Here is a 25,448-nt window from a genome sequence, read left to right as displayed (position 1 = left end):
ATGCTCTTAACCATATCTGCACCATTGACTTTCCTGCTCTTTATCTACCAGGTGAAAAATATGACAATAATCACTAAAATTCTCCTGTTGGGATTTCCAAGTCTCCATCGCTTTAAAGTTTTAACCTTTTGTGTGCTCCTTGTGATTTACTGCCTGACAATAGTTGGGAACCTCATGATCATCACACTGGTATCTCACAGCAATAATCTCCATTCTCCTATGTACTTCTTCCTCACTCAACTTTCTGTATGTGACATATTGCTGACCACAAACATTGTCCCCAATATGCTTTATATTGTCCTTAGTGAAGGAGGCATCATTTCTCTTATGGGCTGTATCGCTCAATATTTGTTCTTCTGTTCCTCAGAATGCTCAGAGTGTCTCCTTCTGACAGTGATGTCTTACGACCGGTATTGGCCATATGTAAACCTCTGCGGTACAATGCTATAATGAACAACAGGTTTTGCTTTAAATTAGTTGTCGTGTGCTGGGTGATAAGTTTTTCTGCGCTACTAAATGAAGCTCTAGCACTATGTAAGTTATGGTTTTGTGGACCCTACGTGATTGACCATTTTTTCTGTGACATCACTCCCTTGCTGGAACTTTCCTGTTCAGACACCTATGTAGCTGCACTTGAGCCTAACTTGCTTTCCATCCCATTAGTTATCATTCCATTCATAATCATTATTATTTCATATGCCTATATTGTCTTCACCATCCTAAAAATCCCATCATTTACAGGAAGACGTAAGGCCTTCTCTACCTGCAGCTCCCACCTGGTCGTCGTCTGCATATTTTATGGGGCATTGACAAGTATTTATTCTCTGCCCGCCAAAGCAAAATCGCACAGCTTCATTAAACTTCTATCTCTGCTGTACACAGTAGTAACACCTTTGATTAACCCTATCATATACAGCTTCAGAAATAAGGACATAAATGAAGCATTTAAGAAACATACATTGAATAAGTCAGTGTGACGATCCTCATATCGACTTTTATAGCAATTACTGAAGTACGCTTTTTGAAGAGCTAGAGATACAACAAAGATTGTATGTTTGACAGTAAGCAGAGAATACTGTAGAACAGAAATAACTGAAGAACATATTGCTAGTGCACATATCAATCATAAACAGAAAATAAACAATCTATAATCACAATGCAATATATTACACAATATATAAATATATAATATGGAATGTAGAAAGATACTAAAGTATTTAAGAAATGTCTATCACTACCATCTGACCTAGAATAGGAAATGATTTGCCTTCTATTATGACTGCAGAAGCCCTGAGAGGAGACTTTCAGAAGTAGAGCTCAAATACTGTGCTAGTTTGCTTTACTCCCAGGTAAGATATGGTATGTAGTCTACTGCTACTGAGATACATTGGCATGATGCCCGTTTTAAAGGTATCATAATATCAAATTTCAGAATCATATTGTTTTATATCAGTTGACAGCTTTGGTTCAAGGTTTAAGCAGAAGTTTGATAAGAGACTATGAGAAATTACTGTCTACAGATTATCAAGAGCTTACAGAACAAGAGAACATGTTGGTATGTCCTGCAGCAGTGTTGACAATAAGACTAGAGATATACCATGTTATTTTCAAGACGCTGCTGTGCTTAACGCAGGAATGAGTAAGATTATGGTCTAATGGCCTAAGAGCTCAACAAAAAATAAAGCATTATATGCTAATAATACTTTCAATGTAGAAGATTTATAAGATGCATAGTGAATGAGAAATAAAAAAAATCCAAGGTTTTGGACCTGGGAAACTATTGTGTGTTATTGTCATAAATAGCGTTTAAGTAACAACATATTTTGTGAGAATGTTAATTTTTGCAGCAATTCATTTTGAAATGTAAAATAATATGATATTTGTGCAGCTTGTCTAACATCACTGGCTCAACCCATAATGTGTAGCTCTCCTTTTGCTTTTTGGCCCTGAGAGATCATACATGCCAACTTCTTTAGATCCAGAGGAGAAGTCATGTGACACGGGGTAGGAGGAGGGCGGTGGTGACATTGTCGCGTCACCAAAGCCCCGCTCTTAATTATGCAATTAACCCCGCCCCCTGCCGTGAAGTTCGGCAAATGCGGGAGCTTTGCCTACTCTTCCAGGAGCCCGTGAGGACTCCCCAAAATTCGGGAGCCTCCCAGGAATTCTGGGAGAGTGGGCAAGTATGTGTGAGATGCTTTTGTGAGCACAATTGTCTTAGTCAATATGCATCTGGGTTGGGTTTCCCTGTGACTCAAAGAAGTAAGTATCTTTGTTTTCTTAAATTTCAAATTTTTTTTTTTTTTTTGAGGGTCTCAAATTAATTACCAGAACAAATTGAACCCCAACTGTTTCCAAGGGATTCCACCACAAATCAATGAGGTTAACTAACGTTGTTTTGTAAACAAGGGTAAGATATGAACAAATCTCCCTCAATTAAGATGTGATTTGTTATGTTACACATATAAATCAATTTTCAGAGAACAGATTTACATTTTTTATTACTTTTTTTTAAAATATTTCCATGATTGGGGTTTACATAAAGATAAAAAGGCTAGAAAGATGGTGGAAAATAACAGTCTATGGTAATATGGGCTATAGTGATAAAAGAAATTCTAGCATAGGTAGACACATACAGTTATACTGTTCTATATTCATAGATAGTATGAAAAGTGTACATATATTTAACACCAAAAAGATTTAGGGGTAAATGTATCAAGCTGTGAGTTTCTGGCGGGTTTGAAAAGTGCCATTAGCAACTAATCAGATTCTAGTTAGCATTTATTTAGTACATTCTACAAAATGATACCTGGGGTAAATGTATCAAGCTGCAGGTTTGCAAAAATTGGAGATGTTGCCTATAGCAACCAATCAGATTCTAGCTGTCATTGTTTGATGAATGTCCTAAATAAATGACAGCTAGAATCTGATTAATTGCTATAGGCAACATCTCCACTTATCAAATCCGCAGCTTAATTTATTTACCCCCTAGAATTGATTGGTTGGTATAGGCAACATTTCCACTTTTCAAGCCCACCGGAAACTCGCAGCTTGATACATTTACCCTTTAAACTTTCTTTGTATTTTGGGTTGCCAACTGGTTGGTGTTGGATCTTAAAGGTAAGAAGAGGAGAAACTGATTACAGATATTTGCCTAGATGTCCATTATCTAAGGATTTGAATTGGCACTCGGTCCTGTAGTTACGAGGTAGGACTTCCATGGGACTGACTTGCTTTTCCAGAACATCCCACAGATGCTGGATTGGACTTAAGATCTGGGGAATTTGGAGGTCAAGTCAACACCTTGAACACTTTGTCATGTTATTCAAACCATTCCTGAACAATTTTTGCAATGTGACAGGGCACATTATCCTGCTGAAAGAGGCCACTGCCATCAGAGAATACCGTTGCAATGAAAGGGTGTACTTGGTCTGCAATAAGGTTTAGGTAGGTGGTAAGTGTCATAATAACATCTAAATAAATGCAGGACCCAAGGCTTCCCAGCAGAACATTTCCCAGAGCATCGAACTGCCTCCACCGCCTTGCCTTCATCCCATAGTGCATCCAGCGCGCACACACCCAGATGTCCACATGATGTGAAAGAAAACGTGATTCATCATAAAGAGCCACCTTCTTACATTGCTGCTTGGCGCAGTTCCTCCACTCATGTGCCCATTGTAGGTGCTGTCATCAGTGGACTGAGGTCAGCATGGGCACTGTGACCAGTCTGCTGCTACTTAGCCCCATACACAGCAAGCTGCGATGTACTGAGTTTTCTGACACTTTTCTATAATAACCAGCAATAACTTTGTCAGCAATTGGTGCTACAGTAGCTTTTCTGTGGGATTGGAAAAGACAGACCAGTCTTCGTTGCCCACGACAAGCTTGGGCCCCCATGACTCTGTTGCCAGTTCACTAGTTGTTCTTCCTGGGACCACTTTTTGTAGGTACTAACCACTGTATACTGGGGACACCCCATAAGACCTGCTGTTTTGGAGATGTTCTGACCCAGTCATCTAATCACAGTTTGGCCCATGTTAAAGTCTCTAAGATCCTTACGCTTGCCCATTTTTCCTGCTTCCAACACGTGAACCTCAAGAACTGACTGTTCACTTGATGCCTAATATATCCCACCCCTTGACAGGTGCCATTGTAATGAGAAAATCAATGCTATTCACTTTACTTGTCAGTGGCTTTAATATTGTGACTGACTGTGGAATTCCAGCCCCAAACAAAATGTTATTGTCTGTGTGCAAAATACATGCAATATCAAGATTGTGGCCACAGGAAGCCACTGTGCCAGGAAGAATGTGAGGTTTGTTATAGATAAGATGCACATAACAGAAATCATGTTTGTGGCTGACTGGTGTAAATAAATATATATATATATATATATATATATATATGTATCCTACTTTAGAGTATTTTATTATATATGCATTGATATTCAGTTTTATAATACTGTATTAGTTTTTACCGCCAGACTATTTATTGCATTTGTATTTTTATTCTTATGTGTCCAACAATAAATAGAAATTTTTTACTCAATGCACTTCCTTTTTTTCTATTTTAGTCGAAATTTAAGGGTCCACTATTAAATACCATCACTGTAATTAAATCAAAAACATCTATTCACAGTGGTTTCTTCACAGGACAAATCCAGAATATATGGAATAAATCTCCTTCGGAACCACACTTTCTGCAACAGATGTTAGATTATGATTTCCATTAATATATATAGTTTGGTTCATACATTTAGAGACACAGTGATTCATGCTAAATATTTCTCCACACTCTTCTTCTGTGAATTTAATTTGTAGATTTTCTAGATATTTTCCCCACATTTTTGCATCATAGATAGTTTGGGTGAGAGGATAAACCTATACCACAAAGTAATTCCTCCTTTATATATTTTGGAGCTAAATGTTTATGTTATTATGGAAGAGGGTGTGCTAAATTGAGTGTCTGTTGTGGTATGACTTTGCAATCAAATGTTTATCTGGAGAAATTTATAAAATTCCCATGGGGGAATTGAACATTGTCTTAAATTTGGGAAAAAAACATTGGAGTATATTTAATAAACTGCAGGTTTGAAAAATGGGTGATGTTGCCTATAACAACCAATCATATTCTAGCTGTCATCTTGTAGAATACAGTAAATAAATGATAAATAGAATCTGATTGGTTGCTATAGCCAATAGCTAACTTTTTCAAACCCGCAGTTTAGTAAATATATTCCATTGACTTGAAATCGTCAAATATATTGTCTAATATAATGGTTCTGTTATTGTGTCCGTTGCTCAAATTTAAGTTTGGAATTAGTTTAAACAGACGTCTCATGGACAAGGTGAAAGATGGTAATGTTGGTTCTAAAATACTAGGTATCATTTTATTCCAAGCTTGTAAAGAATCTAATTAATTGATCTTGTTTTGGTTGGGATCCAGAGTAAATGTTTCAGTGATGTGTAGTATTCTTTCTCCTATGTTAACCCAGAGCTTTTGTGAGTGTGATGAGTATCAGCCTTTTATTTGTTTTTTGTTCCCCCAAAATGGGGAATGCAAAGACTTCACAATTGTGTAGGAATTAACATTCTCTTGCTATATCTCCCCTCTGTGTTTTAACTTGGGGCATTATTATGTGTATGTTTAGGTTTTACTGACTTTATGTTATGGTTGCAATGAAATGTTTAATTCCAGCCCAAAACAAAATGTATTAGTCTATGTGTGCACAAGGGCATCAGAGTATATGATCATTTCCCAAAGCCTTGCAATGTCAACTGTGGCCACATGAATGTGACGTTTGTTATAGATAAGGGTTGAGTACTGTTATACGATGCAAGAACTCCGACACTGCATAACATGACATAATCAATAATCATAAGCCATCTCTCCTCCTGTTTCCACCACTTCTAACTCTGCTCTCTAGCTACTTAGCCCTCCTCCTCGAGGGTCCTCCACCCCACGTCCACTCTCGCTCCCTCCTCCCCCCTGGGGGTCTCCCTGTCTTCCGCGCCCTCCTTCTTGGGCCCCGTCGTTTGCGGATCCTCCCTCCCCCTTCCCCGCCCTCTCTAGCTGTGCATTGAGCTTACTGAGTTGCTGTGTTTACGGTACTGTGCTGTCTCCCATTGTATTGTAATTTTGTTTGTCTCTGTACGGCGCTGCGGATGCCTTGTGGCGCCTTATAAATAAATATTAATAATAATAATAATCACACTGATAGTGTGTTCCCCAAAACACTCTTCACACCGACTGCTTACAATACAGACTTCAAACGATTCCGATGAATTAAGAGGCCAGGCGTGTAGAATGACGTCACTTTCATGGGCGAATGTATTAATGTTGGTGTTAAGGTGTTCATTTATGGAGGGTCCAGCTCTTCAATGTACAAGCCTTTGTAAGGCACATTTAAGCAGTCGGTGTGAAGAGTGTCGGGGAACACACTATCACTGTGATTATAACGGGGTTCTCTGCATCGAGTATTAAGACCACCGATAGATAAAAGTTGTATGCACATAACAGAATGCTCTACATTGGTGGCAAAACATATATGAGTTATGATGCTCCTAATTCAATCCAATTTGACACATTTATGTGTTATGACAATTTCTACATACTAAATTTTATTTTACATACAACAATCTTGATTTACCTGACCCTCTTTTCAGCTTTTAGCTCAAGATAGGAAATAACAATATTATGGAAGTCATAAAAAAAACTAGACAACAAGGTCCTGTAGAACAGAAACTAAAACTTTGCTGGTCATCTGCCAGACATTCTGGGTGCTAGTCCACCAACAAGAATGAAGAGCAAATACTTATTCAACTGGTAACATAACTTCCCCCACTTGTATGGCTAAAAGAATCACTTCCCAAAAGCACAGTCTTTAAGTGTTAGCTCTGTGGGACAAAACTTGTTCCATCTACAGTATTTAGGTTTTACCGAGGATACCTGATCCCTGAGGCACACTTGAGTGGGTGTGCTTTTAGTACCGACAGTTGAACTTGAGGGCAGACTGTGAATACCTTGTGGTTGGATAGCCACTGTCCCGGAGGACATTTATACCCTGTCTGAAAAAATACTTTTCACTTTCAATAGTCCCTGTATTTCTGAGACCAGTCAAGTAAAACCTAAACTGACTTGCATGTCAAAAAGGAAACTGTGATACATTTCCCTAAAGCCCAAGCAGTAGTTATCTAGACATGCGTCAAACACAGAAAATTGTGGACTGACCGGCACATGTGGGAGAAATAGAGAATAATACAACTTGTGAATCTCTCTCACCCTCTCTATTAAATCATGGCACATAGCTCTCTTATTAATCACATATTTGCTGGAAAAGAGCAGTGGTAAAAACAAATGACATATGAGTCTACGATCGAGTGCCAGTGACTATTCTCAGCAGTTTGAGGATACGAATGACGAAACAGTAGTACTGTAAGGTGATAACCATCATCAAAGGAATGGTGAGGATGAAAATGGACTTTCATTTAATGTTCATAGGTGGTCAGATGAGAATTGAAATGTATCACCAAGAAACATATCTAAATCTGACACGGACACAAAACATCAAATGTGCTCAGAGAACCCTATATTAATATATTGTACAAGATAAAAACAACGCTAGTGCCAATGGCAATGAAAAGCATAGAAAAGTAATGCTGATGCATCCTTATCCTCATCCAACATATTTCGATTAAATAAAGTGTAATGAGTGCCAAATATTTGACAATTGTGTGCAATGGAATGTAATTTATGCCTCCAAACTCTGGTGACATAGCCTCACAAAATAAAATTACATTAGGTAACCTACTTTCAGAAACTGCTTAATAAGTTGTATAAATCAGTGGTGAATTTGAGCTAGATTGTTAGCTCTATGTCCTATATGCCTGGCTTTATACGTCTTGTGTGTTATGCTTAATGTCTTGCTTTGATTGCATTTATGCTTCTTGAATATTATGCATTTGCTTGTATCTTTATTTTGCATGCTGTCATCTCTGTTTTATACACTACTAGCTAAAGTATCCGGCGTTGCCCGTGTTTAAATCTTAAAATTATAAAGTTATCAATGAGTTGAAGGTAACTGTCAACATTTTAAAAATAATTAGCACCTTAGCAGCTCTTCCAACACAGACAGGGGTATATTTACTAAACTGTGGGTTTGAAAAAATGAAGATGTTACCTATGACAACCAATCAGATTTTAGCTGTCATTTTGTAGAATGTACTAAATAAATGAGAGCTAGAATCTGATATAGGCAACATCTCCACTTTTTCAAACCCGCAGTTTAGTAAATATACCCCCAGTGTCATTTTTGTTTTTACATTAAATGTTATCCAGATCCATCCCGTGGAAGGTCCAGAACAGGCTCCCAGGGTCAAAGGTCTGCCCAGCATACACCAACAGGAGGTCTGGCAGGCACCCTAACCCCCTTAACAACTGGCCAGGATCCAACTTGACCACCTCACATTGGTTTCATCCCAATCAGTGCAGGGGTGTCCTAATGCATAACTAGACAGACAAACAAACCAATTCAATCCAGTGGAAGGCCTAGAACAGGCTCCCCGCGTAAAAGTTCTGGCCTGTGTACACCAACTGGAGGTCCAACCAGGACCTAAGCATCAAGTGCGGGCTGGCAGGTTGCAGCCCGGGGGGGCACACAGGCAGCTGCATCACATGACATGAGATGCGGCCGCATCGCGTGTCATGTGATGCGGCCAACTGTGTGCTGACACAGCCGCATCGCTTGACAAGTGATGCGGCCGACGGTAGTATTCGGCCAGTATTGCATCCACGGGGGCGGTGGGCGGCCCGAACAGCCGTTAGACATAGCAGCCCGGGGGACCGCTGCCCCCCGGTCCAGCCCGCCCCTGCTAAGCATCCTAGTATGTCTTCTGGGATCTAATGTTACCAATCTGTGAAATTTTTGTCTAAATCCATCTAATGGAAGGCTCAGACCAGACTCCCCGGTTCAAAGTTCCGTGCAACATACACCAATGGGAGGTCTGACAGGGACCCTAACCCCCTTAAAACCTGGCCAGGCTCTAACTGCACCATGTCGCGTTGGTTTCATCCCAATTGGTGCAGTGGTGGCAAAGATAATCTCCAACAAACACACAAAGAAACAAACAAACTTATTATTATATATGTATATATATATATATATATATATATATATATATTGTGACAGAGTCACTGGAAGGAGGCTAGATACAGAGGTACGTGTCCCAGGCTTCCAGCATTGTATACATAAGGCCCAGTCTGGGTCATCTGATATTGTGAGGTGTTTGTAATAAGGCAGCTGGGATATGCAGCCAGTGTCTCAGACCTGGGAGGAGGTGAGCTGCCTCCTGAGACACTCTGCTACAGTGAGCAACGATATACATATGGTTTGGTGTGTGTGTGGGACATAAGGCCCTACACATGAGAGAGGGCCTCCATAAATGTATTAGCTAGAAGACAGACGGCTAGGATTTTATTTGTGTTTTGTTTCTGTTTACAAGCTGGTGAATAAACTGGCAGTGGCTGTTATCCTGAAACTTCTGGACTCGTGTGTCCTACTGCGGCTGTTCACCCAGGAGATGATACCTGTTCCCCTGATTATACTACAATATATGTATATATATATATTCATATATATATATATATATACATATATATATATATATATAGAGAGAGAGAGAGAGAGAGAGAGAGAGAGAGAGAGAGATGTTTTCCAAATCCATCCAGTGTTAAAGTTCTGGGCTGCATCCACCAACGAGAGTTCTGACTGTGACCTACACCCCCTAGTATGTCTTCTGAGATCCAATGTTAAAAGTGTTTTGAAATTTTCGTCCAAATCCATCCAGTGGAAGGCTCAGTACAGGCTCTGCGGGTCAAGGTTCTGGCCAGCGTACACCAACGGGAAGTCCGACTGGGTCCCTAAACCTCTTAAAATCTGGCCAAGATCCTATTGGACCACCTTCCATTGTTTCATCCGAGTCTGTGCAGGGATGTCGAAGATATTCACCTACAAACAAACTTCTTCATATATATATATATATATATATATATATATATATATATATATATATATCTAGATAGATGCTCGATTTCCTAACTAAACATGCTACAGAAATTTCTGCCACTCAGCAGGCACATGATAAGTATAAAAAAATTGCCTTTCCCAACATTAGTGTCTGAAAAGCACAATTCCTGGTATCCTAGTATTAAAGTAATTCTATCGTTTTCAAATAAGCATTGCCCAAGCGATTGTGTTGTGTTTCCAAGGCAAAAAGTGATTTATTTTAGCAGATGCAAAGTTTAACAATTCAATACATGATTATAATACAGCCAATACCAAAAGATAAATACATACCGCTGTGTTCGCTTGCGCAAACTGCGCTCCCACGGGTACCAGTGAACAGTATTTCACTCCAGAATACTGTGGTCAAAGAATGACTGAAGCCAGTAGGAGCACAGCTATATTATATACACTCAGTGTTACAGAGAGAACAATGCAGATGACGTGGCTTGCTTCTATAGGTCCAGACTTCGGGTGGGTCCAGTGTAAACAGGTCATAGGCTAGTTCAAACAACCCCCTCCATGGGTGAGGGTCAATATTTCAGATGATTCTCCCGCCCAGAAACCAGTTACAACTAGTCCATTAGCATTTTATAGTCGGTATCACTTTAAGTGTTTTATTCCCTAACATCACTAACTAGAGTATGGAATGTACGATCTCTTTGGCGAAAGAACCGGACAACTGCTGATGAACAGGGGATTAAAATGAAATCAGACATGACACATTTCCTATAACCTGAACCTTAAATAACACTAAAGTGTACATATAATCATAATATATAAACTAATAATAATAAACTAAATACTATATGCTCATAATGTGGATCGGAATCATTATAAATATGAAATATATAAATAACTAAATGTTGTAGTGCGTGTGTGTGCGTGCGTATTTTACCGCGTGATCGCGCTATGCCACGTGTAGGGTGGCATACTTTGTGCAATCGCACGATAAAACAATATTAACCAATATACTTTCGTTCAACCAATTATACTTCGACACTATCCTGAAGAAAAATACTGTGAAGGAAAGTGTAATGTGTGATAGGTTAAGTGAAACTGATAACACAATAACAGAGTATTGATGCTAGCTCTCATCATGTACAACCTTACAATCAAGTGTTATTATATTCAAGAGAAAAAAGCCATATATTATGTAAATTTCTGCTGCCATTGCAATCCAAAACAGATGGTTAGAAATGTTTCTAAAGTGGCATGAATAACATGGTAATGGTCAAGAGCGTATAACATGCACAAAGGGTCATGTAAGGTCAATTAGGGACAAAGATTAGAAAGTCAACCTTGATCCATCATCATCATCATTATTAACATTATTATGATATAGTGCTCTCAGACAGTTAACAGAAGGATATATACATATTCATTTACTTATCTCTTTTTTAGTTTTACAAACATTTTTGCATTACTTTTTAGCAAGTCATTAGAGGTTTTGTAGCTTCAAATCTCCACTGGTTAGTTATAAAGAAACACACAAGAGGTCTACACAAAAAGTTGAGATTAAACTGGTGCTTGGAGTTTCTGCACTAGGTTTATAAAAAGAATTGCAAATTATCATTCATACCCCCTGCCTTGTGTGCGACTGTTGTCTCCACATGGAGATCTGACACAGGGACACCTTTTCTCTTTACATTACACTGAGAAGGTTATCTTCAACTCCAACTACTGCAGGAATGGATGACTTGATACAGCATCAATATGGAGAGACAAATATTACAGAAACCAGTGCATTAAGTCAGGATGCTCTTGAGGTAAGTGCCAGTAACTCTGTGTTTTCCTGTTTCCAAATGGATCACTGAGCACATATTTATTGGACAATGTGGAGACTGTTGGATACAACCAGGCCAGAATTTAACATTTGTGCCCCCCCCCCACCCCCTATTCCAAAGGTCAACATGGTCCTAACTTCAATCTAAAAGTCACATCTTGTAAAAATAAAATCCCTTTTATTAGGAAATACAAATAATAACAGGCTATGGAGCTAGTGGATACATATTCCTCAAAATACTCAATTACTTACCACCAGCTGTGATTTGTAAAAAATAAATATAATGTAGAACAATAAATAAATTGACATGGTAGAATGTAGAAGATTATAAGAAAAAAATGTTTTCTCAGATTAGCTCTGTTTAATCATAAATTAACAACACCATATACAACCCTGTATTACAGGGCAAAAATATTCCTTGGTACACATACTAGTTATACATCACAATGGAAAATAAAATTATACCAGCAATTACAACAAGAAGGAATAAGGAAACAAGGAAAAATAGCTCGGGCAAAGTGAGATTGAATAGCCAAGTCACTGACAATTTTTCCACACTATGAGGTTTGGCTCTTTAGTTGGATCTCTTTCGGCATCACTGGAAGCCTGGTGTTACCTGTGATTGGCCCAATATTACCTGCAATATTTCAGTATATTGCCAACATTAGCTTAGCTGCAAAAAGAGTATAAATTTAAGATATGTATGTTCCTTTTTATCTGCCCAAGGTTTAAAGATCCTGACCCTTGAGATGAATACAGACTGCTTTTGCCAGCTTTGATATTTCACCTCCTTAATCCAATGATTTTGTAGGTCTGTAATCCATGCTGCCAGTATGGAGTGATCAGAATAATCATCCAACTTGTTTTTATTTAGTTTTTATTTCAGTTTAATTTTTCATTACAGAAGCCAATCTACCACCATACTGGAATCACTTTGGCTTGTTATTGTGCTCAGCTCACTAGTTGGTCGTCATGCTATGTTATCTCCTGGATCTGAAAAATGACCACTAATTATATATGCCCCATATAACCCTTCTGCTCTTATTCTACCTTTTAGGTAACAAATATGACAATAATCACAGAAATTCTCCTGTTGGGATTTCCAAGTCTCCATCGCTATAAGGTTTTAACCTTTTGTGTGCTCCTTGTGATTTACTTCCTGACAATAGTTGGGAACCTCATGATCATTACACTGGTGCCACACAGCAAGAATCTCCATTCTCCTATGTACTTCTTCCTTACTCAACTGTCTGTATGTGACATATTGCTAACAGCAAACATTGTTCCTAATATGCTTTATATTGTCCTTAGTGAAGGAGGCATCATTTCTCTTATGGGCTGTATCGCTCAATTCTTGTTCTTCTGTTCCTCAGAATGTTCAGAGTGTCTCCTTCTGACAGTGATGTCTTATGACCGTTATTTGGCCATATGTAACCCTCTGCGGTACAATGCTATAATGAACAACAGGTTTTGCTTTAAATTAGTTGTCATGTGCTGGGTGATAAGTTTTTCTGTGCTACTAAATGAAGCTCTAGCAATATGTAAGTTATGGTTTTGTGGACCCTATGTGATAGACCATTTCTTCTGTGACATTACTCCCTTGCTGGAACTTTCTTGTTCAGACACCTATGTAGCTGCACTTGAGCCTTACTTGCTTTCCATCCCATTAGTTATCATCCCATTCTTAATCATTATTATCTCTTATGCCTATATTGTCTTCACCATCCTAGAAATCCCATCATTCACAGGAAGACGTAAGGCCTTCTCTACCTGCAGCTCCCACCTGGTCGTCATCTGCATATTTTATGGGACCCTGACAAGTATTTATTCTCTGCCCGCAAAAGCAAAATCACACAGCTTCATTAAACTTCTATCTCTGCTGTACACAGTAGTAACACCATTGATTAACCCTATCATATACAGCTTCAGAAATAAGGACATAAAAGAAGCACTTAAGAAACTTACATTGAATAAGTTAGTGTTATGATCCTCATATAAACTTTACTAGCAATTACTGAAGTACGTTTTTGAGGAACTTGAGATACAACAAAGATCATATGTGTGATGGTAAGCAGAGAATACTGAAGCATGGAAATAAGTGAAGAACATATTGTTAGCTCACATATCAATCATAAACAAAAAATAAACAATCTATAATCAGAATGCAAAACATTACACAGCACATAAATATATAATATGGAATGTAGAAAGATACTAAAGTATATAAGAAATGTCTACCACTACTATCTGACCTAGAATACTGAGATTAGGAAATGATTTCTCTTGTATGAGGACTAGAAAAGTATGAAAAAAACATTCAGGAGTAGAGTATAAATACTGTGCCCATTTACTCTACACCCAGGTGAGATATGGTATGTAGTCTACTGTTACTGAGATACATTGGCATGATGTCCATTTTAAAGGTATCATAATAGCAAACATGAGAATCATATTATATTTGATCAATTATCAGTTTTGTTTCAGAGTTTAAGCAGAAGTTTAATAAGACGCGATAAGACATTACTGTCTTCAGAAGAACTTACAGAACAAGAGGACATGTTGGTATTTCCTGCAGCAGTGTTGACAGTAAGACTAGAGATCACACCACATTATTTGTAGACATTCCAGTGCTTTAATGCAGGAGTGTGCAAGGGTGAGGTCTAATGGCCTAATAGTTCAATAAGTATTCTATGCTAATAATGCTTTCAATATAGAGGTGACAAGATTGTTGAGATGCAATATTGAAAATATGGAAAATAAAAGTCAAAGTTTTTGAAACTGGGAAACTATATGTTTTAATAATTATGATAAATGGTATTTAAGAAACAACATTATTTGCCCATTATTTACAGATTTCAATTGCTCGGTCTTGTACCTGTTGTTGGACGGTCTGGATTATACTTATATGACTTTTGCTACCACATGCAAGGACATAGTATGGATGTGACTATACTCCAACTGGCTTCCAGCTACACAATAGGCAAGGTTTCTGTCATTGATTTAAAAATGTTATCCTGCACACAATTATAGAGACATCAGACAGCTATTAGCTACCCCTAGCGGGTAGCTAATGTCCCTTTCAGGTTTAATATATTCCACTGTGTTTACAAAGTGTCTTATTTTAACTAAACTGACTGTCTTTATTGTATGAGTAGACAAATTATATATATATATACATCTTACTTGAGAGTATTTTTATACTTATATGCTTTAATATTGAGCTTTACAATACTGTATTTGTTTTATCAGCCTGATTATTTGTTCTATTTGTATTTTTATTCTTGTATTTCAAACAATAAATATACCTTTTTTTACACAAGCGCCTCCTGTTTTCTCTATATTAGTTGCTATTTAGGGGACCTTGGGAATCCCCATTCTTCAAGCTGCATGTTTGACCTTCTGGCAGGTCTGTTGTAAATTCATATACATTTTTTTAATGCAATTATTATATACTATAAGGTGATCATCTGTGCGCCCTTGTTTGCATTTTAAACACGAGCAATTTTTTTCTTAATGGTAAGAGGGCTGATGTTAAAGGCTCTAACACTTTTATTGGACAATGCATAAATATTCATGGTTTTACTTTAGTTCATATGGTGAGCAAACTAAAACATAGAAACATGGAATTTGAAGGCAAATAAGAACCACTTGGCACATCTAGTCTGCCCATTCTTTTTATTAACCTATGGTAATCTCAAACCCTATTTGGTCCTTTAATCTTTGTAACGCTATCCTTATGTTTATCCCAAGCATGTTTAAATTGCTCTACTGTATTAGCGTCTACCACATCTGATAGAGGCTATTCAACTTATCCACTACCCTTTCTGTGAAGTAGTTTTACCTCAAATTTCCTTTGAACCTACTTCCCCCCCAGTGTCAGTGCATGTCCTTATGTTCTAATACTTCTCTTCCTTTAAAGAATGTTTCCCTCTGGTACCTTGCTAAAACCCTTGATATATTTGAATGTTTTTATAATGTCCACCCTTTACCTTCTCAGCTACAAACTATACACATTAAGATCTTTTAGTCTTTCCGGGTAAGTTTTGTGCTGTAGGCCATGCACCATTTTGGTTGCCCTACTTTGTACAGACTCCAGAACTGAACACAACATTCTAGATGAGGCCATACCAATGACCTATACAGTGGCATCATTACTGCCAGGCGCCACCCCGCTGCTTCCTCGGGAGGGTCACCTGTCTCTGCTCTCGAATTCTGGCCAGATCGCTGGTTCTTCCATGCGCGTCCCCTCGCTAGGCAATGGGACACTATTCTAGCCTCTCTCCTCCTCATTGGCTGTCTGCACTATATAAGGCAGTTCCTGTCCCCCCACCTGTGCCAGAGTATTAGGTATATTTCCTGCTCCAGTGTTCCTGTGTGATTTGGCTTGTCTGACTACCTCTGATTATCCTGTGCCCTTACTACCCGGATTGTTTGACTTCTCTTTTGGATTTCCCTTGTGCATTGTTGCTCCTGACTGTTACCGACCCGACATTGTTTGACCTCTCCTGGATTCCCCCTTGTAACTAATGAGGTACAGAGCATTACCAGACCGGCTCACTTAGCTACTCTCATTCTGTAACTCGCTATACGACTCAGTGAAGGACCGTGACCTACTTGTCTCCTGCAGCGGAGCACATACCTCCTTGCGGGGGTTCCTGGTGAAAACCAGGGGCACGTTCGATTCCGCACCTTCTACTCGAGTTGCGCCATCGTTAGCAGGTACCCTACGCCTAAGTTGTGACAATTACTTCTTTACTGGACTTTCAGTCATTTATTTCTGTACTATAAACATGCCTTTTATGCCACTTGACAAAAGGGGATATATAAAATAATTATGACTTAAATTTCAAAACTTTGATTTTTTACTAAAATGTTGACTATTTACGGAGGCATGGAATTGTTCCATGGTGTGGCTATTCCAGCTCTAGGAGATGAGCATGTGTCCAGCAACATATTTGTCATGTTAAAGGGAATTTATATAGAAAGACAGTGACAGGAGAGATCTCAAAATTAAATCCTGTAACTGTAATTATATAAAAAACTTCTATTCACAGTGGTTTCATCACAGGACAATTTCAGAATATATGGAGTAAATCTCCTTCAGAACCATACTTTTTCCAACAGATGCTAGATTAGCTTGGTCAATTCTACTCAATTTTCTAGCTGTTTAGTACATTCTGTGTATCATTTCCATTAACATTTTAGTTTGGTTCATACATTTAGAGATGCTGTGATTCATGCTAAATATTTCTTTACGCTTTTCCTCTGTGAATGTAATTTGCAGTTCTTTTTTCCACTTATCTTGCGTTTTTGATAATTTGGGTGAGAGAAAAACCTATACCAAAAAGTAATTCCTCCTTTGGAAATTTGGGAATTAAGATGTCATTAAATAGCAGGGTGTGCAATGTTAAGTGTCTGTTGTGGTATGACTTTGTAGTCAATGTTTTACCTTGGGGGGGATTGAAATTTATTTTGAATTTGGGAAAAGGACATTAAATTGAAATCTTCAAATATATTGTCTAATATGATGAATTCATTATGTGCCAGTTGTTCAAATTTAAGTTCAATTGGATGATTAGCCAGACCTGGATACGGTGAAATATGGTAATGTTGGTTGTACTATAATATCTTTAATTTTATCCCAAGTTTGTAAATTATCTGTTAGCTCTGTAAATTGTTTTTGTAAATTGTGTTTGTGGCTGGGATGATTATCAACCTTTTATTTAACCTAAAAGACACACCAGCTGATTTTGTTTCCCAAAACGTGGTACACAAGACCTGTTTCATATTTGAGTAGGAATTAATATTATCTGCTAATCTTTATTTTTGTTTTTATGGACAAGGCCAACATAACAGTATAAAATGTGTTAATATATTTAAAGGGGAGTAAATGAGGAACTATCCAGAATAAGTAGAGTGCTTTGGGCAGTAACTTCATTTTGATAGGTGCTATACGACCCAACCAAGGAACCTCATAGTTCACACACAATTTAGTAAGCTCTGTTTGTCTAGTGAGTATAGGGGAGATGTTATATTCAATAGTCTCTTCTACTTTTGTTATGATGTAGATTACTAAATCTTTTAGGGGTTTAAATTGCCAAGTGTACTTAAATTAGTCTTTAGTTATTTTAATTATCTTGAGGGGGAGGGGAAAATTAAAGGCGATAGTTTCCTATTTAATAGTATTTGGCTTATAATATGAAGTGTAGTATAATCATGTAATGAAGAGCGACGAGTTGGCAATGAGGTCTTGAGGCCGTCACAAAAAGCAGATTGTCATTGGCAAATAAATATAGTTTGCAAGATGTGTCTTTAATTTGTATGACTTTAATTGTTTTCTCCTTTCTAAATTTTTTCAGCCAGCAGTTCTATGGATAGGACATATATTAGGGGATAGCAGACACACCTAATTTGTGTTCAATTTTACAGTTGAAAGACAAGAAGCCATTACTACAGAACCTTGCTATATAATGTTAATATTAAATTTAGGTATTTACAGGAAAGTCCATATCTATTTAAAACAGCTTTTCCTATAGCCCCAAATGTCTTCTCTGTGACCAAGCAAGGGTTTGGTTTTTCTCACATGTTCCTCTACTGTTTTCAATACTCATGGTATTGTCGAGAGCTCGTCTTTCTAAGACAAATCCTACTTGGTCTGAATTAACTCGGTTAGCGATTATAGGATTCAATTTGCTGGCAATAAGTTTGGTGTATTTTTTTATATTATCAGTGTTTCATAGGGATGATAGTCAATTATTCTGACCATGAGAGCAATCCTTACGAGTTTTTGAAGCTATAATTTGCATTTGTAACATCTCCTTTGAGTAATGGCCTTTTTCAGAGTTTTCGTTATATAGTTCGGTGAGGATAGGAATAAGTTGTTGTTGGAAGGTGAAATAGAAATTGTTAATATATTCGTTTGGAACTGGAGGTTTGTGTTTGGTCAGAGCTTTATTGCATCTTTATTGCAGCACAGTGGCTTAGTGGTTAGTACTTCTGCCTAACAGCACTGGGGTCATGAGTTCAATTCCCGACCATGGCCTTATCTGTGTGGAGTTTGTATGTTCTCCCTGTGTTTGCATGAGTTTCCTCCGTGTGCTCCGGTTTCCTCCCACACTCCAAAAACATACTGGTAGGTTAATTGGCTGCTATCAAAATTAACCCTAGTCTGTGTGTGTGTATGTTAGGGAATTTAGACTGTAAGCTCTAGTGGGGCAGGGACTGATGTGAGTTCTCTGTACAGCGCTGCGGAATTAGTGGCGCTATATAAATAGCTGAGGATGATGATGATGATGATCTTTATCTTCTCATTCTGACCATTCTGTGTTAAGTGATAATTCAGTTCAGTTTATGTGGGGAAGTTTCAGACCTTCCACAAAGATTCTAATAGACATGTCTGAGGGTTGTGTTGTATTGGGGACTTTTTCGAGATTATACAGTTGCTTGAATTAGGAGGTCATAATATTAGCCATGTCTAGGGTATTTGACATATTAGTTCCCTTGTCTTCAGGTATATGCTTAATGTGAGTTTCTCTATTTTTCCTCTTAATATAGGTGTTTTTTGTTAGTGTTGCAGGTGATATCGGTTTATACCAGGAGATCTCCTAGGGTTCCAGCATAAGAGGAGGAAGGTTTAGTATTGATGATTTCTTCTTTTATGTGGAAAAAATTTCCTCTGAATAAAGAGTCTTTTGGTGTTGCTTCCAGAGACTTCTTGATTTTGGCAGTCTGTGAAAGTGGTCTAACTTAAAGTTTTTATTCTTTTGCTGAAAGTAGTAATATTTTAAATAGAGAGGTAACATGGTCACTTAGGTTCTGATTTTAATATTGTTCCTCATAGACCTGTCTTCTAGGCCCAGCAGCTTATATTTTATTGAATCATTTCCTTGTCAGTTTTCATGATCTCTTATCAGTTTATTATGTGCGCTACCAGTTCTTCCATTCTTTTTCTATACGGGCAGTGCATCCCCCGGGGTTCTATTTTCATTTCTATAAGGGGGATCTTAGTTCTGAATGATCCATCTGGGTCTCTATATACTGAGTGTGGTGGTGATAGTGGGGCTAAGGTGCAATGGAGGAGCAAGAGGATAATCTTCTGTTTGTGCATCTAGGGCACTAGATAATTGTTTTTCTCCTTATAACAGCGGTCCCCAAAGTGTGCGCCGTAGCTCCCAGGGGTGCCACAGCGCTGTCACAGGGGTGCTGTGGCCAGGGGACAAAAAAAACAACTTACCAATCCAGCAGCACCCAGAACCTAGCACCCCCCTCCCTCCTCGCTTCTCACTGAATGTCAGGCGTGACGTCATCAAGCCCGACATATTCAGTGAGAAGCAGCAGGAGAGAGGAGGATGCTGTGTCCCGGGCGCCGCTACATGGATAAGAAGATAGAAGAGAAGACAGAAGAAATAGAGGAAATAGAAGAAAGAAGGCCAAGTATGGTAAGTAAAGAAATGGAGGGGAAGGTGAAAGGAAACAGCAATGGAGGGGCAAAAGAATGAAGGAGGGGGCAGAGTGAGGATGAAAAGGGGCAGACAGTGTGAGGATGAAGAGGGGTAGACAGTGTGAGAATGAAGAGGGGCAGACAGTGAGGATGAAGAGTGGCAGACAGTGTGAAGATGAAGAGGGGCAGACAGTGTGAGGATGAAGAGCAGCAGACAGTGTGAGGATGAAGAGGGACAGACAGTGTGTGAATGAATAGGGGCAGACAGTGTGTGTGGATGAAGAGGGGCACAGAGTATGTGGATGAAGGGGCACAGTGTAAAGGTGAAGGGGCACAGTGTGATGATTTTTGTACATGTTGTTTTATTTTGTTTGATCTTATTCCTCTTAATTTTAGCTTTAAGTTATTCGTTGACAGAAATATAATTTAATTTTTTTTTTAGAAAAATATACTTTTCCCTTGGATTTATGTATATTATTTTTGCAAACAACTTACTAAGTATTTCTGTTCTGACCTAAATACTTATTATGTTATTTTGACTCAAATACTTAAAAAAACGGGACTGCTCGGTAATTACTTTGGAGGAGTGCCTTGAAAAAATTATGGAGACTAAGAGTGCCGCGAACTGAAAAAGTTTGGGAACCACTGCCTTATAAAGTTGGACAAGGTTTAAGAAAATTAACTGGTAATACCAATTTGGACATTAGACAAAGCTTAATTGAAGAACTCCCAAGATATGTCTATTGAGTGAAGTTAAGTACTATGAATGTTTATGATGTATCATATGTTGCAAGTACTGAGATTTAGTATGTTTTAATGGCTCATTTGTATATTTTATGCTGACAATAATTTCCAGTGATTTTTGTTTGTTTACTTCAGATTAAATCAAATCTGATTCTCTAAGGACTATTCGTACAATCTTAATGTTCTGGTTTGAGCTTGTTGGTTTATTGTGGATTTAGATTCTGTATGTTATCGTTACTTCTTACAAATTCTTTTATATTGTGATTTCTGTTATTCATTAAATACATTCAATCCTCCACTGACCATTATATATTAGGATTGTAAGATTAGGAAGTAAAGAAGTTCAAATTGTCTGATTTTTTTTAGTATCTCATATAGTCTTAATGATTCTGGATTAGTGCTGAAGGATCTATATATTTATGTTACATAAATATCTGTTAATTTGAAGTTATTTCTAATTGGGGCCTATATTGTGATGACAATAGAAAAATGGATAAGGAAGCGCTGGTCCAACTGTTAATACTATTTATTACATATAAATAAAACAATCCAAAATATTAAACATAAAACACCAATCAGTGTATAAATCACACAATGACAATAGAAGCTCCTTAGATAGATGGTAATGCCACAAATACAGACAAAGGCAATCTAGACTTGAAAAGATCACCAATAACAATATTGCACAGAATAAGGCTTAATGGTGTGTTTGGCAATAACGCTACAGTGAAGATTAAGCAACACTAGTCGCGCTTGTATACAAACTGCTTATTAACACACAGTGGTCCGGACCACAAACATAAAAATAATAAATAATAAAAAAGAGATTAATAGCCGTTAAGGTGAGTCACTGAAGTCAAGTATAGATCACATATCTCCTGCAGTAGTCAATTGGGGTAATTAGTTGCGGTCCAGTTAGGAAATCTCCTAAGCTCTCCGAATCCATTGACAAATGGATATTGGATCCAAAAATAAGTGCCACAATTGTAGTTGGAGAATAATGTCGTATTAGCAAACAATGATGTCTGCAGCGAAGATTCCAATCATCCGAACGAGTTATCTCAAAGGCCAATACAAACAATGATATAGTGCATAATAACCAGTTTTAGCATACAGAAAATCTGCAGCAACAGTTCAAGACAAAGGCTGGATTACTTAGCTTGTTCAGCGGTCGAATAACAGAGATGCAGTGCGTAGAATTGAAAATCGCAAGGAGAGTCCCTCTGGACCATCGGTGAAGTGATACCCCGGGGTATGAGCGGGTGGAGTCCAATTGTCAGCTGAGTGAGAAACAGCCAATCCTAACTCGTTTCTCCGTAACCATACGGCTTCATCAGAGGAATATTGTGATGCCCTGGGTCATTGTCTCAGGGAATATTATAGGCCCTATGTGGTATCAGAAGATAATATGATTTACAAGAGATTAAATAATGAAATTTAGAGGAACTCCAAACAAACAAGCAACCAAATAAAACAGTTGTAAATACTAATCAGTTTTAATTTACGGCTTTTGGGGATGGTTATTTGAAAAACATATACAAATAGATGTCATAGACAATTACTACGGAAACTGTTTCATATTTTGAGTGATAACATAGAAGAGGAGTCAGAATTTAAGTTAGATAAGAAGTAGAAGTCAGAAGGGAAGACTGATCATGGAAAGAGGAGTATTATCACGGCCTGTAAATAATATCATGAGTAAGATTAGTGTTGCATTGAAGTGTTTGAGTGATTCATGAATTGTAATAAATATTGTAGCATTCATACGAATACTTTGTATTTTCAATATGAATTGTATGCATTATCTATAAATAAATATATTAGCATTTAGCATCCACGTCTTGAAATTGCATTGGAATCATTAAAATGACATGTACATGAGCTTGACATCTGCAATATATGTCAGGTTGTGTATGATTGGATAGTAGAAACGAATTCACATAGTCAATGAGCCATGAAATTACATAAATGTATATAATTTCTTTATCACTGGCAGGGATGTATTTTGGGCAGTAGATTTTCCCATAAGTTATATGAGCAAATCAAATATGCATGTGTTACATTGCTGTGCGAGCCAACAATTGTATACCTGAACACAGAAACATATAAACATAGTATATTAGAGTATAATACATATTATATTCCATAACAGTCTGAAGCCTTTGCATTCACCAAATTCTGCAATAATTTAGGTATTTTAAGATAACAGATAAGGCTTTTCTAGCATTTTGTTTTGCCTCTGCTATTTATTTTGTTATTAAATTATTATTCTGGGTCAAGATCTCAATGATCTTTAGTACAGAGGTCTAGCCAGCGTAGACGCCTTCTGTTGGGTGAGTAGACTTTGCCAAGCGAGATGATCTTTATTTGTATATATGTTTTTCAGACCTCCCTTTACCCAATTGAAAGCCATTCGGGGGACGCCGGAAACGATCTGTTGAAGTGTGGGAGGAGCTATAACTCTGTGGTCTGTGCCACTGGACTATGGAAACTCCTAGGACTGAGAACTCAATCATTCCATGCTTTTGGGAGCTGTCAATGGGTGAATTATCTTCACTGGATCTGTTGGCAGTATTATGGGCTGATTAATCCTCCAGTCAGGGTTCGGGGGGGTGTTCTGTGATGCTAGACCACAGAGTGTTCTGTGTGAACGCACGTGAAAAAGGCCTTTCTTAATGGTCCTGGTTCGTCAACTCCAGTGTAGCTTTGCTGGGGAACACTTTCTCCAGTGGAGGGGCCCCTTCGAAATTCCAAACTTTTGAGTAGAGGTGGTGTTGATGTGTATGGAATATCTGGTGGTATGTGGACTGGAAATCTCTGGTGGGTTAACAAAGTTTATAAAAGTTTCCATTTTTTCCCATTTTAAAGCCTGTGCTCCTGAAAGTTTTATAGCTTTATATTGCAATATTAGGAAATGTAATTTCTTTTGGGTTGGGGAGATCCCAAAAGTAATACATTTATCTTTAGAAGAAGCACACACACATTGATTCCTGCCTGTTCAACTGCTAAGCCACTCTACCAAAATGTAAATTTTTGTAATAATTGATAACTATAATGTCCATTGGCTCATTTTCTTTGTTTTGTCACTTGTATTACCTTTCTTTTGTCACCGTAGAGTGAAATATAAACTATGTTATACATCAAATATTATTGGATTGGGGGGCTGCAAAAGAAACAGAAACATCTGGAACTACACCACTAAACACCAGTGATTAGTGTAGCATGTTGTTCTTATCAGTGCTCAATTTCCTTTAAGGCTAGGTACATACTGCAGAATTGTCCAACCAATTTTTTATCTACAACGATTGTAACTACGATTGAGTGTCCGATCGGTCGGACGTTTCATGCATACACACTATACAAGTTTAAATGATTTTTGCAGGACCAACTGGCCAGCCAGTGATTTTTGACTGGCATAACGTCGTCTCAAAAGATTGTGATTTCGTACACACTGAAACAATATATGGTCTCCCTGCAACGATATGCCGAAGAAATTTAAATAAAGGGCTGAACATCACAGGCAAAAAACTCCCACAAACTCAGATTCAGGAAAAGGAAACACTTTATCGTCATTCATTCTATAACACATCTTTGTGCACAGTGTACGTTCGATCGCAACTGCACATTAACGATTTATTTTAATATATTGGATGCTGTTGAAGTACAGCAAGCTAGTGGTCTTTTGCTACTCACTATTGCAAGAAGACTGCAAGCACAGACACAGAGGGAAAGAAGGAGAAAGAACCGGACTTGTTGGACCAAAGAGTGGTTCCAGAGGAGAGACTCATTCTCTGATATGCCCTTACTACAGGAGATACGGGACAACAATCCTGATGACTTCTGGAATTTCCTGCAGGTGAATGAACTCACATTCCAGAAACTGCTCCAACTTGCCACCTCACTCATCCAGAAGGAGGACACCCATTTAAGGAGACCCATATCTGCAGAGCAGAGACTGGTTGCTACCCTGATATATTTGGCCACAGGAAGGACAGTGGCTGATCTGAAATACAACACAGCAATTTCACCTCAAGCTCTGGGTTTGATGATACCTGAGACCTGCGACGCTATAGTTCAAGTTCTGCGTGGACAGTATATGAAGTAAAAGAAATACTCTGTTTTTCAAAATAATATTATTGTATTAAATTAGAAATTAGGTTATATAAATCTGTGCAATGCAATAAAAACAGTGAAGGGGTCCACAGCTGTTCATAACGCAAAGGTTCACCGTTTTCCATTGGGGATAGACTTCCTGTATACTATTGCATGCTTGTGCTACCCATAGGTGTAGAAGTCATGTAGACTTGTGCGGTAACTGATCGTCTTTCCATGATGGGATGTTGCATGTGGAGTCCCCGAAATGTATATGATGGTGCCTCCCTGAAATGTCCTTGCTCCTATGTGTGGTTGGATGGTGT

At 38.1% G+C, this 25,448-nt stretch overlaps 1 protein-coding gene and 1 pseudogene across 1 annotated transcript; both read left to right on the top strand.

Moving 5' to 3' along the window:
* LOC142150428 (olfactory receptor 11L1-like) lies at positions 1-977 on the top strand (annotated as a pseudogene).
* A 10,774-nt stretch (positions 978-11,751) lies between these two features.
* Positions 11,752-13,833, top strand: LOC142150427 (olfactory receptor 5P52-like). Its single transcript, XM_075205619.1, has 2 exons — positions 11,752-11,829; positions 12,904-13,833. The coding sequence occupies exons 1-2, from the start codon at positions 11,752-11,754 to the stop codon at positions 13,831-13,833; spliced, it is 1,008 nt and encodes a 335-aa protein (XP_075061720.1).
* Positions 13,834-25,448: the final 11,615 nt, after the last annotated feature.

Source organism: Mixophyes fleayi, chromosome 4, assembly GCF_038048845.1.
Source record: "Mixophyes fleayi isolate aMixFle1 chromosome 4, aMixFle1.hap1, whole genome shotgun sequence".
NCBI lineage: Eukaryota > Metazoa > Chordata > Amphibia > Anura > Limnodynastidae > Mixophyes > Mixophyes fleayi.
This window is presented reverse-complemented; position numbering and strand designations above follow the sequence as displayed.

Excerpts from the sequence above, each read along its gene's own strand:
- LOC142150427 (XM_075205619.1), top strand. The coding sequence starts at position 11,752 with ATGGATGACTTGATACAGCATCAATATGGAGAGACAAATATTACAGAA. Across the intron at positions 11,830-12,903 it reads TAAGTCAGGATGCTCTTGAG|GTAACAAATATGACAATAAT; the intron begins GTAAGTGCCAGT and ends TCTACCTTTTAG.